Here is a 21,314-nt window from a genome sequence, read left to right as displayed (position 1 = left end):
AAACTCCACACAGAGATGGCCGAGGGTGGAATTGAACCCTGTTCTCCTAGCTGTGATGTCTGCGCGCTAACCACTTGACCGCCGTGTCGCCCGCAAATATGATTATGATCTTCTAAAAACAATAAAAACATTATTAGAGCCCACGGGACATGAAATAGCATCCCCATAGTCACCGTTACACTGTGGAATTGAACTGGGGTCTCCTAGCTGTGAGGCGTGCATGCAAACCACTCGGTCACTGTGCAGCCCTATCACAAAACACATCCAATATTCCCATCCATTTTCTATGCCACTTATCCTCACTAGGGTCAAACAGGTATGCTGGAGCCTATCCCAGCTGTGTTCACCCTGGACTGGTGGCCAGCCAATCACAGGGCACATATAGACAAACAACCATTCACACTCACATTCATACCTATGGACAATTTGGAGTCGCTAATTAACCTAGCATGTTTTTGGAATGTGGGAGGAAACCGGAGTACCCGGAGAAAACCCACGCATGCTCGGGGAGAACATGCAAACTCCACACAGAGATGGCCGAGGGTGGAATTGAACCCTGGTCTCCTAGCTGTGAGGTCTGCGTGCTAACCACTTGACCGCTGTGCCGCCCGCAAATATGATTATGATCTTCTAAAAACAATATAAACATTATTAGAGCCCACGGGACATGAAATAGCATCCCTATAGTCACAGTTACACTGTTATCACTGACACCAATCGGTGGCCCATCGATGGGAGCACTCCTAGCTTCTACTCATTTAGCCATTTTTATGCTTTAAAATGTTTAATGATGATGGTCCAGTGTGGAATTGAACTCAGGTCTCCTAGCTGTGAGGCCTGCATGCTAACCACTCGCTAACCTATCATGTTTTTGGAATGTGGGAGGAAACCGGAGTACCCGGAGAAAACACACGCATGCACGGGGAGAACATGCAAACTCCACACAGAGATGACTGAGGGTGGAATTGAACTCGGGTCTCCTAGCCGTGTGACCTCCGCGCTAACCACTTGCCCACCCATCAGCCGCCATGATACTTTTCCCCCCAAAAAACCCAAATAAAGCATGAAAGACTGTATGTAGTGACAGTGAGGATTGTTCCCATGAAGGCAGGTTTATGTTTTGTCCAGCCCATTTTTAAGCGACTGTTGTGTATTCAATGTCTTGGTCAGGAAAACGCCATGGAATGCGGCTCAGCCTCACGTCTCCGCAGTCCTCTCGCCATTGTTTTGCTCCCGCTGATCGCAGCGGGTGTCAGCAGGTGACCAGCAGCAGCAGCCGAACAGACTGAGCAACCAACCAGAGGCATCAACACGTAGGAAGCAAGGCCAACAACACATGATTTGTTCATCATTGCTGCTGGAAGAAGTAGCAACTTTGGCTCAGATGCCGCTGATAGATCCCCGTCTTTGTTCTCTTTGAATGTGTGTTGAAATTGAGCAATACCAGGAAGTATATTTGAGCAATGAACACACAGTAGATTAGTGTTTATTGGAAAGTCGGATGACTTTTGTTGGTGTACTTTTGCACATGAAAAGAAGGCAGAACAGGTGAGAAACTAGTTTGGGGGGAAAAAAAATTGCTTCAACATTTTGGTCGCTTTGTTTTAGATTTCTCCACATGAATCATATAAAATATCATACGGAGCGATAAGAGCACTTTAACTTACGTTATTCCGCCATTTAAGACTCATTAGCATTGCATGTTTTTAACTGTGTTCAAAGAATGTTACATGTGTAAGAATGAATAAAGATATTTTTCCTTGACATACCTCGTGTTCAAATGTTTTTCATGTGTACGGGAGAGATTATTGATTCAATTATTGGCTATGATATTGTTTTTAATATTTCATTTGATTTGATTATACTTAGTTTTCCAATATACACAACTAGATGAAGTTGTAACACATTGAAATATTAATGTCAATAAGGTTTTCTATGCCTTACTTGGTCTTATTATGTATGCTGTATTGGTTAATATTATTGTAAAGGTGACTATAGGGGTGTTATCTCATGTCTAGAGGGCTCTAATGTTAAAAAGCACATTTAGAAGGTGGTCTACAGGTTTATGGAAATAAACCATATGGAACATTTGTTATTAAATTCTATATCGAGGAAATTCATTTGACATGGAACCAAATAAATATGCTACAAACTGAAAAGAAAAATAATAAATCAATAATAAATAAAAACCCTTTTCCCTCAATTACCCTCATTTTTAATTAAATAAAGACATTTAAATAATGTCCATTTATTTAAATTAATAATTTAATACATTTTAATAAAACTTTGTGAAATACACTACTTTTTTAAAATTTACCAGACATAAATGTAATTGATCCGTATTGCCGATACCAGCCTGAATTTGACTCGGTATCAGATCGGCAAATAAATCAGCGGTATCGCACATCACTAGTGAATTGGCTGCACCTGCTGGTTAACGCTCACCTGCAGCCTCGGAGCTTAAAGTCAGCCTGTGGTCATTGTGGTCCTTGAAGGCATCAGACAAGTAATTTTTTAAAAAACGTTTTTCTTAAATGTAATTCCTTCCCACCTCCACAAAAAAAAAATGCCTCCTAAAAAGAATTCACCTGAGAAAGCCTCTTCCGGTAATGCGCCGGTGCTCAAAAAAATGGGTAAGAGGGACGTATCGGTCACATGACCGTTTGATAATAATGCAAATAGTGTTTGTTTTTTAAGGTCCTGCATCTGTACGCAAGATGTCAACGCATCCTCCAACACTCATCATGGTGAGAGAGGCGCTCATCGAACTGGACTCCAGAAAGGGGGTCTCGTTGCTGGCCATTCAGAACTTTATCAAGCGCAATTACCCGTCGGTGGATCATATCCGGGTCAAGCACTTTGTCCGCAGAGCCATCAAGAAAGGCCTGGAAATGGGCATCTTGGTGAGGCCGGCCCACGCCACAGTCGCCGTAGGCGTCATGGGCAGATTTCGGGTAATAGAAAACGAACCAACATTGATAGCTAAATGTTAAAAGTATTTTTTTTTATTTATTTGTGCTGTGTGAAGCTTGCCCCAAAGACCAAAGACTCGAAACCCAAAGAGCCCAAAGCGAAAGGCGAGAATGTGGATCCAAACGTGCAGAAAGCTCCTAAAGCAGCAAAGGAGGACAGCAAGAAGATGACCGCTAATGGTAAATCCTCTAACATCAAATCCCAGCCATGATCAAATTGGTGCTCATGACTCCTTTTATGTAAAGGTGCCATAAAGAAGTCTGCTGCTGCAAATAAACCAAAGAAAGAGGTGAGAAATAATCTCAATATCCATAAGCCCACTTAAATAGTTCCAAAGTATCACTGCTGTAATACCATTAGTCATTTTTCACAATTGAAACATCTACAATGCCATGTGTCCATACAGTTAATTTTGCATGAAAATCTATATAATCTTTAGCATTTTCCCCTCCCCCCAAGGAGTCAAAGGTTCGCAAAAGGTCAAAGGAAGATGATGTGCTCCCAGCCACCAAGGTGGTGCCGGCCAAGAAGCCCAAAGCTAAAAAAGCCATAAACAAGGAAGATGATGAAGAGGCTGCATCTTCTGTGAAGGCCAAAGCGAAGCCCAAGGAGACTAAGATGAAGGAGCCCAAGGAGACCAAGACGAAGGAGACCAAGGAGCCGAAGGAGGCTAAGACGAAGGAGACCAAGGAGCCCAAGGAGCCCAAGGAGGCTAAGACGAAGGAGACCAAGGAGGCTAAGCCGAAGGAGACGAAGGAGCCCAAGGAGCCCAAGACGAAGGAGCCCAAGGAGCCCAAGACGAAGGAGCCCAAGGAGCCCAAGACGAAGGAGCCCAAGACGGCCAAGACCAAGGAGCCCAAGGAGGCCAAGACGAAGGAGCCCAAGGAGACCAAGGAGCCTAAGGAGGCTAAGACGAAGGAGCCCAAAGAGTCCAAGCCTAAGCAGGTGAAAGAGTCCAAGGCAGTAAAGGGTAAAGCTGCCAAAGTGTCCAAGGATCCTGAACCAAAAGCCCCTGCTAAAAGAGGAAGGAAAAAGAATGCGGAGTGAAGATATTTAAACTAAAATTTTTTTCTAATAAAATTCACTTTTTTGTAAATGTTGTCTCTCAACTTCTACGTATATTGTTTGCACAATTGTATTGTGCTTTTAGTATTTACGCCCTGCTTTGTCTGTAGCTTTAAGACTAATGAACTGTTTGTCTAGCCCAGGGGTTCCAAAACTTTATTATAATACTTGAAAATCTAAAAAAATGTCTGTGGCCTACCTTTGTCATATAAACGGTACATAGACAAAATGCTGTTTTCAGAGCACTTAACTTATTATAATAAAGATTCAGAATGAAATGAAAGCATAATGACCAGAGAGCTACGTTCCAATCATAGACTATATAAGGTTCCTAAAATATTGTGACAGGTCAATAATGCTCAATAGGTTATTAGGCCTCTAAATATTTTTTAATCGTGCAATAAATTTATAATTAAGTGAATCATATTTTTAATGATCTCTCATGGCCCACCTGCAGTACTACTACAAACCACTAGGGGGCGCGGCCCACACTTTGCCTCCAAGAAGCACCATTGTGTGCTATTTATCCCCTTTTAACTCTGCACGTGTCCAGTGTAATAGATGCCACCACGTGACATGGACCGGGACAAGAGGTATACGTTAGCATCACTAGCATAGCTGTAAGTATGATATATTGTTTGTGTTGCAAAGTGCTCACTATAAAGAGAAACATCTATTTAATATGGATTTACAATGCACTCTGAATCAGTTAATCGGGGATCGATTGTCTATGTCTGCTAAGGCCGAAAGGGGGAGCTGTTGGCGGCGACACTCCATTCTGGATGAGGATGCCGGAGGGAAGACATCGTGTCCGGTCATCCTTATTCACATATTTCCCCCTGTTCAGGTATGTTACGGGCATTATATGTAGTCGTTGTTGTGCTGCAACATGTGAGCGTTTTTTGAGCATGTTTGGTGCATTTTGGAAACTTTTTGAGACATAGTTTGGTACCACGTTGTAGATGCTACATGGTACTGTAAGCTAGCTTAGGAGTGTAATGGCACGGTTTATGTTTAATGTATGTATTTGTTTAGGTAAAAATGGACAGTATATGTTCTTTCTCTAGATGTTTGAAATAACATGCAAATGTTCTGTGTTTGAGTTGTCTGAAAAAGTAGAAAGGGACACTGTTTGTTGTTTTGTTGATTTGCTGTGCAGGTCTACTTGTGGGAAACAAAATGGCGACTGTGTGTTTGACATACATGTTTTTTTTTGTGAAATAAAAAAAAACATTCTGGATGAGGATGCCAGCAGAGGGAGACATCGTGTCAGGCCATCCTTATTCACATATTTCACCCTTTTCAGGGTTATAACATAAACTACTGTCATAAAAATTGTACTAGGATAGTCTATTTACTGAAGGAAAAACAAAATGATCACAATTTCTAGCCAACTCGCTTATTTAACATTTATTTTAAGATGTGTAGTGCAGTGGCGTCACTAGGGCTATTTTAGGGGGTGCTGGAGCCTATCCCAGCTGTCTGCAAGCGAGAGGCGGGGTACACCCTGGACTGGTCGTCAGCCAATCACAGGACACATATAGACAAACAACCATTCACACTCACATTCATACCTATGCACAATTTGGAGTCGCTTATTAACCTAGCATGTTTTTGGAATGTGGGAGGAAACCGGAGTACCCGGAGAAAAATCACGAATTCACGGGGAGAACATGCAAACTCCACTCGACCGCCGTCCAGCGCGACTTTAAACATCCAATATTTTTATTTTTCAGGTGAATGATGACTTCCGACGATCACCACCAAGACCCTACTGTCCAAGTTTCTTGCCCATCTTGACCACTTTATTCACAGGTTTGTGTACTCATAAATACTTGCTATGGCCACACAAGAAAAGAAAATACACCTGGGATTTTGTTGTTGTAATTAATTTAACAAGCCACTAGGTGGCAGTACACTCCAATAAATGAAACCACTGTTATTACAGAGTTGAAATGAAAAACAGCAATTTGTGCTCAATAAACTAAACAAATGTGAAACTAAATATACAAAATGCCTCAAAAAACAAACTACCACTAAAAATTATGTTTGATTAAAAAAATGGTTTTGGTTTTTTTTAAGGTTACCTGTTTTCGGCCTTTTATATTGAGTTGTTGACTCCTATAGAGCAGCTACACATAATCAGCACACAAAGCTTTCTAGTTCTTCCAGAATCTGCACCTATTCAGCTGTATTTGTTTGTATTTTGTGGTCTGTTTTTAATATGTTTTAATGTGTTGGATTTCAAATCCGACCCGGAAGTAGAGACTGGACAGTCCCAGGTTTCTCAAGTAAAGAGTTACTTCAAGATGTCTCTCAATGGTAAGTAGCTTTAGCATTTTAGTGTTAGACATTACAGATGATGTAGAAAACCTAACGTGGAAACTAACATATTTTCTGGACTATTAGTCTCACAAGGCCAAAAATGCACAATTATGTAGAAATAAACATACATAATTCGCACTGGAGGATAAGTCACATTTTTTGCAGGTTAAAAAAAATGTGGCTTATAGTCCGGAAAATACGGTAATTGTGGTGGGAAACCGCTACTGGCAACCCCCCTTACTGTATGCACACTCTATAATGCTACACAGACAAGCTATAGTGCTCCATGACTTATACAAAAATAAAGACAGTTAGGAAACGGACTAATTGTTACTTACTGCTTATTATTCTGACTCTTCCACACGACCAAGTAACATTAGAAAGGCGTCGGGCTTCAGCAAAACTAGCTGGACGAGTCCAGCTGGGTCATGTTCACAAAACATTCCAGTGTATGACTATATGAGGAATACTGAAGCACACGTTCAAATATTAGCTTTGACAGACTGCTGCCAAGCAGCACCTGCATGCAAAGTACCACGAGCCTATTTTGGGAATGTGTACAGCGCTGTCTTATGTCCTGGTTGTTCTTTGACACGCCAGAATGTGCTCAACGGAGATTGGAGGCGAATGTCAGTTTGGGCGTCTTCATCTTAAAACCTAATAAGGATGTGAAATACACGGGTTTCTCTCATGTTCACCTAAAGTCTTCCACTCTGAGGTCAATTGACAACACAGTTCACACGGAGTCCAGCAGGGGGTGGCATCCATCTTTCTTAGTTATGCTGCTTTTCTGGGAATCATATCAATGGCTACAGTTAATGAAATAGGTGTTGCCTTTGCAGTTTACATTTTCATGCATAATTTTTGCACTAATTATTATATTCAATAATTATTATATTATTATCCACCCTCGACCATCTCTGTGTGGAGTTTGCATGTTCTCCCCGTGCATGCGTGGGTTTTCTCCGGGTACTCCGGTTTCCTCCCACATTCCAAAAACATGCTAGGTTAATTGGCGACTCCAAATTGTCCATAGGTATGAATGTGAGTGTGAATGATTGTTTGTCTACATGTGCCCTGTGATTGGCTGGCGACCAGTCCGGGGTGTACCCCGCCTCTCGCCCGAAGACAGCTGGGATAGGCTCGAGCACCCCCCGCGACCCTCATGAGGAAAAAGCGGTAGTGAATGAATGAATGAATTCTATTATTATTCATTATTATATTGAGTTTTGGAGACTTAAAATAGAATATCAGCCATTGTAGCTCTTTGAGACAGACATATGTTCAACCGTACAAGCTGACTGTAGTACTATCTGTGCTATAATTGTAAAAAAAATAACATTAACATGAAGCAGATGTGTGAAACAATAAAAGTCCACAATAATGCGTATTTAGTGGACTTGAGTTTGTAGCATCACACGAGGCATTTAGTGGGAATGAGAGACATTAAACCGGGAACCTGTGATTAAGGTTAATGGCTTTAGCGGTGAGGATATCTCCCTCAAGTATGTGATTTAGTGTGTCGGCATTGAGCTAATGAACCTTTGTGTTTAATTTCTCATTCCACAATGATTAATGAACCCGGGAGGGACTTCCATGCATTTTAAGAGGCACCCTCGCGGTTGCACAAACGTAATTGTTCAGTCTGTCTAAGTCTTTAAAATATGAAGTGAATGTAAAAAGGTCACCAAAGACAAAGAGGTGTTCACACTGATGACCACTTTTGGTAATTTAGAAGAAAGAAGTTGCAGTCTGTGAGTTTTAAAGCAGGAGGTTTTGCTCTACAGTCTTTGTGGACAGCGCATCCATTTTATTTTTTTAATGAGATGTTCCAAATGACAGCATCTGAAAACTGATAACTAAAAATAACTGCAGCAGAGGTGTCCTTCATAGATGACTGCTTGCAGTGCCAGTTTCACTTTCATTCTTCTGTCCCTTTGTCCATCCGCATATGCCATATCACGTTGGACTGTTCAATGTGGAAGAGTGCGTCTGACCCACGTTAGTTTTTGTTCAGCAAAGCTGTGAGACTTTGCTGTTAACGTTAAAGTACCAAAAAAAACATGCAAACAATTTTTTTTCATCTTATTTTGTGTAGAAAAATAAAAATTTAAGATATTTGAGAACAGTGGAATGTTTTATCAGTGCTTTTCTTGTGGAAAACCGGAACCAAAGCACTAAAAAAAGGCCCAGCCTCACCCAGACGCTAACTCCAGTGGCCCCCAGGTAAATTGAGTTTGAGACCCCTGGTTAAGATTCTGTTCCACAGATGGCAGTAATGCACACCGAAAGCTGCTTGCTAACCGCCAATAAACAACAGAAGAAGAAAAAACACGACAAAGAAGAACAACTTTCCGTTTGAGCGGGTACAAGATACCTCAATCGGATTCGGGAAAGGAATATTCCACCCTTGTGATTCTGATTATATGTTCATTCGGATTGGCACTTTTTCTTTCGGAATGAGGTGTATACAAAGGTTACATTCTTTCCGTTTGAGCAAATAAACCGAGTGGAATTGGAATATTTGGGTCCATGTATATGTGGCTAATGAAAAATTAGTCCGCAAACATATTCTTTCTTTAACTTTCTTTGGCCCCAAGGTGGCTTATTAAGCAGTCACACTCAATGAAAAATGCACAGTGAGTCCGCAAACATATTCTTTCAATATGAGTGTGAATGGTTGTTTGTCTATATGTGCCCTGTGATTGGCTGGCGACCAGTCCAGGGTGTACCCTGCCTCTCGCTTAAACTCAGCTGGGATAGGCTCCAGCATACCTGCTACCCTAGTTGAGGATAAGTGGCATAGAAAATGTATGGATTCTTTCCTTTTGAGCAAATAAACTGAATGCAATTGGAATATTTGGCTCCATGTATAAAACCTTAACGGTAGGTTATAACACATAAGCGCTAAAAAGAATGACTTCATACTGAAAGAATTGTGGAAATACACAATTTATGCACGAGCCCAAGCTGGTAGACAGAAACAGAAAGACAGGGGAACACTTCAAGACTGATATTTAAGAAAGCCAAGGGCACTGACATTCATGACAAATAATGATGTCAAAATGTTGAATGTACGCAAGTTTATAAAACAGGACATCCAAGGAATACAAGTCAAAACATCTTTCAGCGCTGACAGATTGGTATAGATTTCATTGAAATGCCATCTGTCATCCCGGCACCTGAATGACAGTGCTGTGCCTTTGAAATGACCTTGCCATGCATCATGGAAAAATAGAGTCCACATAAAGGATTCATGCAGCAATTGAAGCAATCGGGTTTTTAGCACATTTACAATTTTTTTTTTCCCAGCAATGTGAGAGTCAGGATTTGTCAGCGTACATCTCCATATCAATTTTGCATTTGATGGCTTTCTGTCAGCCTGTCCAAAGTGGTTTGGATTGTGCTAATGATAATGTGTCATAGTGATGGGTCCCATCTTATTGTGCACAAGGAAGGGAACGCTACCAGATGATGTTGTGTTACAGTAAAGTGATTGATGACTCTCTCTGCTGCGGTGCTTTGATTAAGATGCCTATGATTTATTACCACTGCTCACAATATCATTAGACTCTCTATTTACACTCGACAGTACAGTAGTGTCCTGCTCTGTTGTCCCAATATGTGTTGTTGTCCACGGAAGGTGTTATCTCCAGACATGATTGGGATGGTGAGTGTTTCTGTGAACAGGTTGAGTTGTGTGGCAGCAAATGGGATTTGGAAGCATTATGCATGAGGGATATTTATAAAATGATCTAATATGTGATGGATGTGTTTACCTTTAGTGGAAAATGACTGGCGTAGAAGCGTTGAGAGAGCTCTATAAGTAGATGTAATCTGCTGTGCAAATTAAGCCTCAGTAGTTCTGATGGTTCTGGGTTTTGGGCCGCATGGTGGACTTGCGGTTAGAATGTTGGCTGCACACTCAGGAAATCCAGGGTTTGAATCTGCATTTTGAAGCTGCACTTTCACTGATGTCTTTTAACCATAGCTGCAATGTCCTGGTGGAATCGTTTCCCGGGATCATCACTTACTTCTCCGCAGTTCAATGGGAATGCAAAAGGGTGTCTTCAGTGACATATTGCAGCCAATGGCTTTGCTTTGTAGGAGGACTTCATGAGGTTTGCCACCAGCTGCTTATAATTATCTGCCTTGTAGTTTTTTTTTCCAAGAAACTCTGAAACAAAGGTCATTCATTTTCTACCGCTTATCCCCACGAGGGTCGCGGGTGTGCTGGAGCCTATCCCAGCTGTCTTAAAGCAAGAGGCGGGGATGTCGTGCGGGGGCGTCGTGCATGAAATTTCTTAATTTTTGACGCTATTAATGTGAATAATATGGTTGCTTATTGCCTTTTTTGGAAAAAAAATCCCATTTTCACCCAATACTGTATCTTGGAAACTATATCCAATCCTCATTTCAGACATTCTTTTTCTTCATTAGTGACGGAAACCGAGAAAAATTTCACTACTTTTGTTCCGAAAGTATTTTGCCACAAGTCTCCAACTCTGTATGTCACAAGAGCTAATTTTAACCGGACAAAATAAGACCTTTCCGGTTGATGAATGGCTCAAATCATTGCGTTAACTCTCGATCAGCTGGAATCGATGAATTAAATGGTCATCCATTCCATGTTTTGGTGGTCTGTTCCTTAATTCTTACTTGTATTCTACTTAGTTCCACCTAAAACAAAATTTGTGACCATAAATGTCATAACTTCATAACTTAGAATTTTCAGCCTCTACTGATATCTCAGACATTGACATTTTGTGTTCTCCACACTAAATAAACAACTGTGTAGACAAATAATGGTATTTCCATAGTAAAACAAAATGAAACGTTTGTAACATTTGGGCCGAGTATATTTTCAGTTTGTGTTAAAAAAAAAACAACAAAATAATAACCCTCCTCATCTCCATCTCAGATAATCTCTTCAGGACCAAACAGCAGGAAAACAACAGTATGTGCAGCAAGGTCGCAGCCAGTCCTCCACCCCGGCAGGCAGGAAGTGCCGAGCACAAGTAGTCTGTGGGGCTCTGCCCATCCGAGACAGGAAGTCCAAAGTGCAAACTTGCATTGATGCCACACCCCGAGAGAGATAGATGGTGTGACACCTATGAGGTGTTGCATCCACGCTAGATCGAGGACATTTTGTCGAACTGCCATCATAAAACCATACAAATAAAGTACTTACCTTTTGAATGGAGAAGGAATATACAGGATAAAGTGATACAGGGTGATACCATCACTTAGTGGCATTGTATAGGTACTGCTGAAATTAATTATGTGTAGTAATAACACACAGCGGTCGAGTGGTTAGCACGCAGGCCTCACAGCTAGGAGACACGGGTTCAATTCCACCCTGTGTGGTGTTTGCATGTTCTCCTTGTGCATGCGTGGGTTTTCTCCGGGGACTGTGATGCCCTGTGATTGGCTGGTGTACCCTGCCTCTCGCCCGAAGACAGCTGGGATTGGCTCCAGCACCCCTGTCTAAGAATGAATGAATAACACAAACTGAATTTACAACAGTGACGATGTAGTAAAAACACAACAAAGTCAAAAGGAAATGCAAAAAGCTAAGTCGCTAAGTTGTACAAGTAGGTCAAATGTCAAGAGACAACAACTTAGGTGCCTTCTTGTCAGGTATTTCATCCTGCACACTTTGTCATTCAAGAAACAACAAAGGCATTTCTCGCAGCAGAATCTCAAGTCAGAAGAACGGAAACCCCTACCCTCCCACCACCCCCTCCAAAAGCTTTTTCAACGGCGTTTATTCCGGCTTGTGCTTCCTATTTCCTGTCCTCCTCGGCGTGCTTCCTGCTTTGCCATTCCTGCATTACCATTGTCTCCTCTTCATTGACAAGAAATGTTTTTCGCGGCGGAGACAATATCCAGTCTGTCAACAGTCACCCAAGAATTTCCTTATTGGTGAAACCTGGAGGGTTTTTTTTTCTCCCTCCACAAAGAACAATCAATGACACAGGTTGGGAGGTGTCTCGACCATGGACAACAAATTTGAGGATGTAGTACGCCTCAAAAGTCCAAGAAAAACAAATTATTTGAGACTTCATCTCAGTGAGCAGCTACAGGATTAAATTCAAACGTGTGTTTTGCTTTTTCTTGAGCTTTCACCTCTTGCAAAGAGACAGTGTAGGAATCGTAAGTGCAATGACAACCATAGAACAGTACTATATGAGTAGTAGAATTAAACACTGACTCAGGTTTTATGATGGTGAGCCATTTGATATTTAGAGTTTATCACATGGTTTGTTTGGTATCAGGCCAGGTATCATGCCCCCAAGTGTCAGTATCAGCCCGAGACCGAAGGTTTTCCGACTTGTATTTGCATTTTTAGTTTTTTCGATCATTTCAAGAGTGTCCTCCTCATTAATGGTGATAAAACGTTCCATTTCTAATATTCTGTTTGCTATTTTCCCTATTTGTCTTTCGCCGGGAGTGTCAACCGCTGACATGTTGACAGAGCTCAGACGGCAGCAAAACAAACCCTCGTGCGCTGTTCTCTGATTGGTTGTTTCACGGGCACGATACCAGAGCAGCGCGCTCTGATTGGACAGCTACGGGGCCTGATACTGACATGGTTAAACTCTATATTTTATCAGTATCACTGCCCTGGGCTTTGACACAGTATCATTTCGGCCTTTTCCTGTATCATTCATGGGCGGTTTCTCGGGTACAGGGCCAATTAATACTGTAGTATGTGATCATTTTTATTATGAGAAAGATTGCTTAGTTGCGGCATATTTTCTTCGACTTTGCAAATTTTACTGTACTGAAATCGAACAGCCAGAGGAGACAATAAATTGTGACATCTGCCAATATCCAGGTTATAGTAACACCTTTAGCAGAAATCCCTTTTGGAGGGTAATTGTTGCAGTGACACTTAAACCTGTTATAGCATTTTCATTACAGCAATATGTGATTTAGCGCTATTCCTCCCACTGGCTGTATCATTACAATGGATGTTCCATCAGCTGAAATAATGATTTGTCCTTACGTATAAACTTTATTATACTTTAATATGGATTTTTTTAACGGCATTCACGAGCGGGTCATAATCATATCTGCTAAGGCGTAAGTAATAAAGAAATAACACAGTATGTTGGCACACTGTACAGAATCGATCGTTTATGTATGCTTGGTGTTGGACCTGCACATCATGTATATAAGTGTATTGTAAGAACACACTCATTTATAAATAAACACACATTACTGGGGATACACACTCTATGACTTGGCATAGGTGAAATATTGCATGATTATTCTTCATTCATATTTTCATTACACTTGTCTTTTAACATTTAATATGAATATAAAAATGATACACATTCATCATTGTATACTGTAAAACAATTCATGGTATTAACTCATTCATTCATTTTCTACCGCTTATCCTCACAAGGTTTGCGGGGGGTGCTGGAGCCTATCCCAGCTGTCTTCGGGCGACGAGGCAGGGTACACCCTGGACTGGTCGCCAGCCAATCACAGGGCACATATAGACAAACAACCATTCACACTCACATTCATACCAATGGACGATTTGGAGTCGCTAATTAACCTAGCATGTTTTTGGAATTTTCTCCGGAGTACCCGGAGAAAACCCACGCATGCACGAGGAGAACATGCAAACTCCACACAGAGATACCCAAGGGTGGGTCTCCTATGTAGTTGTGTGGCCTGTGCACTAACCACTCATCCACCGTGCAGCTGGGATATGCAGACAAACGCCTGCTGTAAATAGTTAATGCTGTAAAAAAAAGCATACAAACATGCTGTAATACGAGTTTATGACCTATCCTGAAGACATGATGTTGATTTTTCGATGCTGAAGAACAACCAAAATTTGATTACAGAAGATTGTAGTACCAAAAGAACACTGACTCAAAATTCTAATCAAATATATGAAGAGCTTGCAACCAAAAGGCGCTAAATCCAATTTTCACTAAGTTGCATGTTTTTCATGAGTTTAATAGACCTCTGTCATGTGTATCCAAATCACATATTTTGGTCTTGAAATCATTTTAAAAAATATGAAAAAAAGTGATATGAAATTTATGCTTTCAACCAAAAGGCGCTATTTCCATTTCAGATTTCAACCAAAAGGAGCTAAATCCCTTTCTTTATTCTTTATTCTGATTGGCCCAAGTTTCCCATCTATCTAAAAGGCGCTAAATCCGAAAAATAAATAAATAAAAAAATATATAAAATACATGGTGTGTGCAGGATTTTTATAGCATGCATTTTTATGACCTATATTGATAGCTCTTTCATTTGCAATATAGACTTGATGACCAAATAGATTGCTATGTGCGTAATTAAAAATCATTGATTTTCTCCAAATCAGTCAAAATGGATTTAGCGCCTTTTGGTTGCAAGCTCTTCATATACAGTACACACTTTCAATATTTACACACAATGAGTAAATGTTCTATTTTGTGTGTGAACTTAAAAATGCACCATGACCATAACGATCGCCATTATCTGTTTAAGTGCTTAAAGCACGGCTCAGTGATCACTCCAGCTTGCCGTTATGAATTAATTAGAGCGCAACTAAAATAAAATCTTGATTAAAAACAATGTAATGTGGGCCCCAGCGGAACACTGAGTGAAATAATGGCTGACAAACAGACACAAATGATCATTGAAACTTTCCATCGTACATTCTCTCCGATTCGAAGGGATGAATCCCAGCGTGTTTCTCAGCATCACCTTGAATGACTGCCAGTCGTGACACCATCACATGCGTGTACCCCCACCATACCACCAGTACACCCAAATGCTCTGAAAATTAAACAAGCTGCCAGGGTAATAAAGGGAGTAAAGCCTTGTTGTGTTCGCTAACGACAATGAGGTACTAGCATATTATGCCTAAGCCTAACCCAGACGTCTAGTGGAGATTTACCTGGACATCTTCTTCAATACTGCTTAACGAAAGCTACAGCCTTGTGTATGCGTGTGGGGTTGGGGGGGTTGCGCCGGTGGGCACTTTTGGTGTAGATATAACTTATGATTTGTGATGAACATTTGCAATAAAAGTGACCAGTTTTAATGATTAGATGACATTCACCTCCAGAACCGTCCCCTTTTCACAGACAGTCTCTCTAAGGTGTCTGGGGTCTTCCTGATGCCTCCTACAGGTTGGACATGCCCTGAACACCTCCCTCAGGGAGATGTCCGGGAAGCATACTAACTCGAGTTACCTTATCTGGCTCCTCTCAATGCGGAGGAAAAGCGGTTCTATTCCCAGTTTCTCGTGGGTGACAGTGCTTTTCATCTTATCTCTAAGGGAGAGTCCAGCAACCCTCGGGAGCAAAACTCATTTCGGCCATTTGTACCCACAATCTTGTCCTTTCGGTCACCTAAGGTGAGGGTAGGAGCGAAGATTAGGAGCTTAGCTTTTTGGCTCAGCTTTCTCTTCACCACAACGGACTGATTGCAGAGTCTGCACCAATTTGCCTGTCGATGTCTCGTTCCCTGAGGTACTTAAACTCTTCTACAAGGGACAGGATCTCAACCCTGACTAGGAGATGGCACTCCACACTTTTCCGGTGAGAACCATGGACGTGGACTTGGAGGTGCTGATTCTGGCTCTGATTCTTGGTAGCGAGAGTTTGATCACGGCTTGATGACCACATCATCTGCAAAAAGCAGAGACCCAACCCTACAGCCACCAAACTGGAACCCCTCAACGCCCTTGCTACACTTCAGAAATTCTGTCCATAAAAGTAACAAACCAAGTCCGAGTCCAAACTGAGTCCAACCCTCACTGGAAACGCGTCTGATTTATTGCCGACAACGCGAGCCAAACTCTGACACAGATCATATCGAACAAACTGAATTAGGTGGTTCGGGAACCCCATATTCCCGGAGTACACCACACAGAATTCCTCAAAACACAGGTAGACTTGTTGGGCAAACTCCCATGCACCCTGAAGGACCCTACCAAGAGTGTATACCTGGTCCGCGGTTCGGCCGATTTTTCTCTCCAGAACCCCTGAATACACCTTACCAGGAAGGCTGAGGATTATGATCCTATGACAACCCCCCAGTCTTCCAAAGTTTTTACCAACTACAGTAAACCTCGGATATATCGGATTCAATTGTTCCCACAGGTTTTGTCCGATATAAGCGAAATCCGTTATATGCGTATACCGGAAAATGTCCGTTTTACGCATATATTGGATTTATATCTGATATATGCGTATATCGGATTTTATCTGTTATAAAAAGGCACTTCCTTGACTATGTTTCCAATGTACCTGGACTGGGCAATGAAAAGAGACGTAAGGTAATGAGAATTTAACTTTATTGGACTCTGAGCATAACAAATTGTTAATTAGGCTAGGCCCTGTTACGCCCGTCAGGCCTACGTTATTTCCAATAGTGAGGTTAAGATCTCATTCACTGCTGTGCTAGTATTATTGACGTCACTCACTTTTATATTTGTCCTAAATCTGGAGCCAGGAGAAAGACAATAGCCAGTGACATCAACAAGATTAGCATAACGATGCGGCCATCCGATATATGCGAGGGAAATTTAATGGAAATGGAACGGGACTGGAGATTTTGTCCGAAATAGGCGAAATCCGTTATAAAAAATCCGATATATGCAATGAATTTTTATTGGAAATGCATTACAGAAAAATCGGTTCTTTTTTATCTGTCCGTTGTGAATTTCCGATATATCCGAGTCCAATATATCCAAGGTTTACTGTAATAGTTAATAAAATGTGTTTTTTCTGAAATAATGGCCTATTTTCAGAGAAAAACAATAATCATGGATCCATTGTATATAACATTCTAATGTTATACCCTTGGTCTGAATACTTTAACCGTGTTGAGCATTTGAGGGAGAAGAAGAACAAGCAGTGTATTTAACAGCCGCAACAAACATGATAAAAACCAGTCATTCTGAAGAAATTTCACCCCCTGATAGCAGCTGCCAAGCAACAGATTAATAATGAAGCAGGAAATGAAATTATGATGAGTCATTACATTTACAGCTCTCCATAGGAGCAGCTAATGGGCCTGCTAGTAATCTCGAGCTCTGGCACAAAAATCTTCGATTACGCACGAATAGATGCTGGAATACCTCCTTCTTGGCTGAAACAGTTCATGTGCTTGAGTGTAGGAGAGGCTGTAGTATCATCATTGCAAACGTAGTAAATTCATTCATTCATTCATTTTCTACCGCTTATCCTCACGAGGATCGTGGTGGTCGTGGCCTTTAATTGACATCAGACTTTTCAGTACCAGAAAACGACCCATTACTGTGATATAATGTGTAATATAGTCCAACCAGAAATGACGAATATCTATTCTCAGACTTATCATATCAGTCGCCACCTTTCTGCGATGATAAAAGACCGACTCTCGTTTCCCAAAAACAATTCATTTCCAATTGAGTTGAAATGAATGCTAATTCCATATACATATGCAATAAAACAACCACAATGTGAATGAAGTACAGTCGTTACTTGACAGCGTACAGCAATTTTTTTATACATTTTTTCATCATTATTTAGTATATAGGAACATAAAATAATTATCGTTTTCGGAGAGGACCATGACTTTGGAATTAAGTTTAAGATTTACACTACAATACAATTTTTATAATCAAGTTTCCTTTTGGGGCGGCACGGCGGTCGAGTGGTTAGCGCGCAGACCTCACAGCTAGGAGACCAGGGTTCAATTCCACCCTCGGCCATCTCTGTGTGGAGTTTGCATGTTCTCCCCGCGCATGCGTGGGTTTTTTTCTGGGTACTCTGGTTTCCTTCCACATTCCAAAAACATGCTAGGTTAATTAGCGACTCCAAATGTGATTGTGAATGGTTGTTTGTCTATATGTGCCCTGTGATTGGCTGGCGACCAGTCCAGGGTGTACCCCGCCTCTTGCCCGAAGACAGCTGGGATAGGCTCCAGCACCCCCCATGACCCTTGTGAGGAAAAGTGGTAGAAAATGAATGAATGAATGTTTTGCTAGCAAAAGTACCCAATGCTAAGCTAAGCTAATGCTAAGCTAGTTTTGTTTTATTACTGGGTTGTAACATAAATGTAAAACGAGCAAAGGATCGATAGAGCTGGTGGAAACGCGACACTGCAGTGAAAAACACTGATATGAATTACTTTACTTTATTTGCCTTTTATTTAACCTCCAAATGTGTCAGATCATTTTGCCTGACCCTGCATTTGTCCCATGTTTTGCTTATTGCTTTGACTGGAAACCAGTGTACAGGCACCTACTTCCAATCATGAGGTAACTGAAGTAAAGAAGTATTTGGAGTAATATCGATTTTGAATCTTGCAGTCATGACAATAGTGCATGTGTTCTTGTCGGTCTGAAACAAAAGGTAATGGCATTGTTTACAGACCCCCTCGTTTTCCTTATTATCCATCAACCACAGTCCACCGGAAGATATCTGCGAATTCGTCAATCACTGTTGCCAAGATGAGGATTAAGCGTGTGGGATGTTGCTGGACAATCAATACAGTTCCATCACGGCTTGGATTTTTCTTTCTCAAACCTTTCACCCGCTTTATGATGTTTTCCCAGACACACACTGACAATCCAGGGAGACGGGAAGGGGAGTTGAGTTGTGGCCATTTTTGATCTGTAATGCATGAAGCCTGGCCTCCAGCTACTGTAGTATCTGCTCCTTGTTCTATGACACAGTGAACGCAGCATGTGTTCAAGTTGATGTAACCTTTGTAAAACCGTAAGAACAGTATATCCGTGATGTGATAATACGAGAGCTTTTAGCTACTGTTTGATAAGAGCAATATATTCACCTGAGCTTATATTCTTCTTCTCATGGTAACACCGGGCTTGATAAATGTGCCGTTATAGACAACGGGATAAAAGCATAAATGCAGCTCGGACCAGTTCATATCGCCCCCAACATAAACAAAGATGTCCCTTGAGGACAGTTTATATGAAACATATATAAAGCAACTCTGAACAAAAGCCCACACAGGCCGGGGGGTCCAGTCTCCAGTGGATCAACACAACATAGGTTTTATATCGATATCACTCACCCTAAAGCCAACATTGGGCAGTTCCGCAGCAAAGCTTCTACTATCATTTCCACTCTGGATTCTTTTTGTTGAAAGGAAGATGTAAGGAACGCAGTCGAGATAGGAAGTGACAGAGTCAAAAGGGAAATGTAACACCTTTCAGTTAAAAATAATTAAAAAGAGAAGAGGGTGTGGTACTGTGTGTGTGTGTGTGTGTGTGTAACACTTGTGCATCTGGCAGTGAAAATTCCAAATCAGGAGTGTTAATCACATGCAGAGTGGAAAGATGTTCACAAAAATTATCCACTCATTGGCCACAACATTAGGTACACGTTGCCATCAGCGATCACCCTGAACAGGAGAAGCAGTAGAAAATGAAACCTGTGCGTCAAGTTAATTGGTTCCAAACCCAACCGTGATAAGTGAATTCCTTATATTTAAAATATATATAATGTACAGTAAACCTCGGATATATCGGATTCAATTGTTCCCACTGGTTTTGTCCGATATAAGCGAAATCCGTTATATGCGTATACCGGAAAATGTCCGTTTTACGCATATATCGGATTTATATCCGGTATATGCGTAAATCGGATTTTATCCGTTATAAAAAGGCACTTCCTTGACTATGTTTCCAATGTACCTGGACGCGCAGGCAACGCTGCAAACGCTGCAAATGACGTCGTATAGCGGCCTGTCACGATTCGGCGAATCGGAGCGCCACGATGCGGCCATCCGATATATGCGAGGGAAATTTAATAGAAATGCATTCGAACGGGACTGGAGATTTTGTCCGAAATAGGCGAAATCCGTTATAAAAAATCCAATATATGCAATGAATTTTTATTGGAAATGCATTACAGAAAAATTGGTTCTTTTTTATCTGTCCGTTGTGAGCGAATTTCCGATATATCCGAGTCCGATATATCCGAGGTTTACTGTAGTTAGACTATCGAAAACCTGTTTCCGACCTTTTTGAAACAATATTAGAGCCATCCAGACATGAACTAACACCCCTACAGTCAAATTTACACTCAATACAGTTGTAGTGTTTTCAACAGGGATGTTGGTGACACCGAGCTAAACCACAAATGAAGACCTTGGAGTTCAACTGTAGCGTTTAATTGCCTTTCTTTATATATATATATGTGTATATATATGTGTGTGGTGAAAACTGTAACAGAATAAGTGCATTTCAACACATTGATCAGCTGCTACACAATCAAATGTTTCAAACTTATTCAATCACATTGTCAAAATACTAATCAATATGTAAATATATCTAAATGAACTGTAATATAGTCAAACTTAACGTAATTCAACGTAATTCAACGTAATTCAACATAATTCAACGTTGATGGCATCTACTACAATCTTGTCCAGTCTCTAGCGAGCGATCTTTTCCCTGGCGAGATCCGGAAGTGAACCGGAAGCGCATCCTCGGAAACCGGAAGTGCGTTTTAGCGATAACATTTTTAATGTACATTTTTATAAACCTTGAATTACTTATTTAAACAACTTGTAATCACTTTTAGCATTGCTTATTCAAAGCCATTAACTTATTTATTCAGAAAATTGCCTTAAGGGCAGCAAAATAGTAACATTCATTCATTCATTTTCTACCGCTTTTCCTCACGAGGGTGGTGGGGGGTGCTGGAGCCTATCCCAGCTGTCTTCGGGCGAGAGGCTGAGTACACCTCGGACTGGTCGCCAGCCAATCACAGGGCACAATAGTAACATAATAGAGGTATAAATAATTCAATTTTAGACACAAATGAGACTCGTTCTTTGTGTGTGTTTCCGTAACTGTGTTTCCTCGGGATTGAGGATCCTCGATAATGAGTGGCGAACAGGAAGTACATCAGGGGTTCAGAGCCGAGTTTCATCTTGCTGTGGGTTATGGCCGCAACAGTAGCGTGTAT

The 21,314-nt window shown here is 41.2% G+C and overlaps 3 protein-coding genes across 9 annotated transcripts in view; all 3 read left to right on the top strand.

The window, feature by feature from the left end:
- cacna2d3 (calcium channel, voltage dependent, alpha2/delta subunit 3) overlaps window positions 1–1,764 on the top strand; it is a 31,280-nt gene extending 29,516 nt beyond the window's left edge. For all 4 annotated transcript variants that reach the window (XM_058088484.1, XM_058088477.1, XM_058088503.1 and 1 more), the window contains one exon: window positions 1,171–1,764. In XM_058088484.1, the coding sequence (XP_057944467.1) occupies window positions 1,171–1,263 (93 nt within the window). In that variant the 3' untranslated portion in view covers window positions 1,264–1,764. The remainder of the gene's footprint in view (window positions 1–1,170) is intronic.
- Window positions 1,765–2,450: 686 nt separating this feature from the next.
- On the top strand, window positions 2,451–4,069 carry LOC131134619 (protein B4). 3 transcript variants are annotated; one of them, XM_058080114.1, is made up of 6 exons: window positions 2,451–2,606; window positions 2,698–2,954; window positions 3,029–3,152; window positions 3,219–3,262; window positions 3,433–3,684; window positions 3,805–4,069. In XM_058080114.1, exons 1-6 carry the CDS (start codon window positions 2,567–2,569, stop codon window positions 4,018–4,020), a joined length of 933 nt encoding a protein of 310 aa, XP_057936097.1. In that variant the 5' UTR covers window positions 2,451–2,566; the 3' UTR covers window positions 4,021–4,069. The 3 variants fall into 3 exon arrangements, with proteins under 3 accessions (XP_057936097.1, XP_057936106.1, XP_057936090.1); XM_058080123.1 differs by having other exon boundaries at window positions 2,466–2,633; window positions 3,433–3,675; window positions 3,880–4,069; XM_058080107.1 differs by having other exon boundaries at window positions 2,466–2,633.
- A 529-nt stretch (window positions 4,070–4,598) lies between these two features.
- Window positions 4,599–21,314, top strand: part of fgd5a (FYVE, RhoGEF and PH domain containing 5a) — a 78,039-nt gene continuing 61,323 nt past the window's right edge. Inside the window, exons 1-3 of one of the 2 annotated variants that reach the window (XM_058068737.1) lie at window positions 4,599–4,658; window positions 4,781–4,885; window positions 5,775–5,853. The gene's annotated coding sequence lies outside the window, so the exon portion shown is untranslated. Of the gene's footprint in view, window positions 4,659–4,747; window positions 4,886–5,774; window positions 5,854–21,314 lie in introns of both variants that reach the window. The other variant, XM_058068745.1, reaches the window with a different exon arrangement.

The sequence above is a fragment of the Doryrhamphus excisus genome, chromosome 1, assembly GCF_030265055.1.
Source record: "Doryrhamphus excisus isolate RoL2022-K1 chromosome 1, RoL_Dexc_1.0, whole genome shotgun sequence".
NCBI lineage: Eukaryota > Metazoa > Chordata > Actinopteri > Syngnathiformes > Syngnathidae > Doryrhamphus > Doryrhamphus excisus.
The sequence above is the reverse complement of the archived record's forward strand: the minus strand, read 5'-3'. Positions and strand labels throughout refer to the sequence as shown.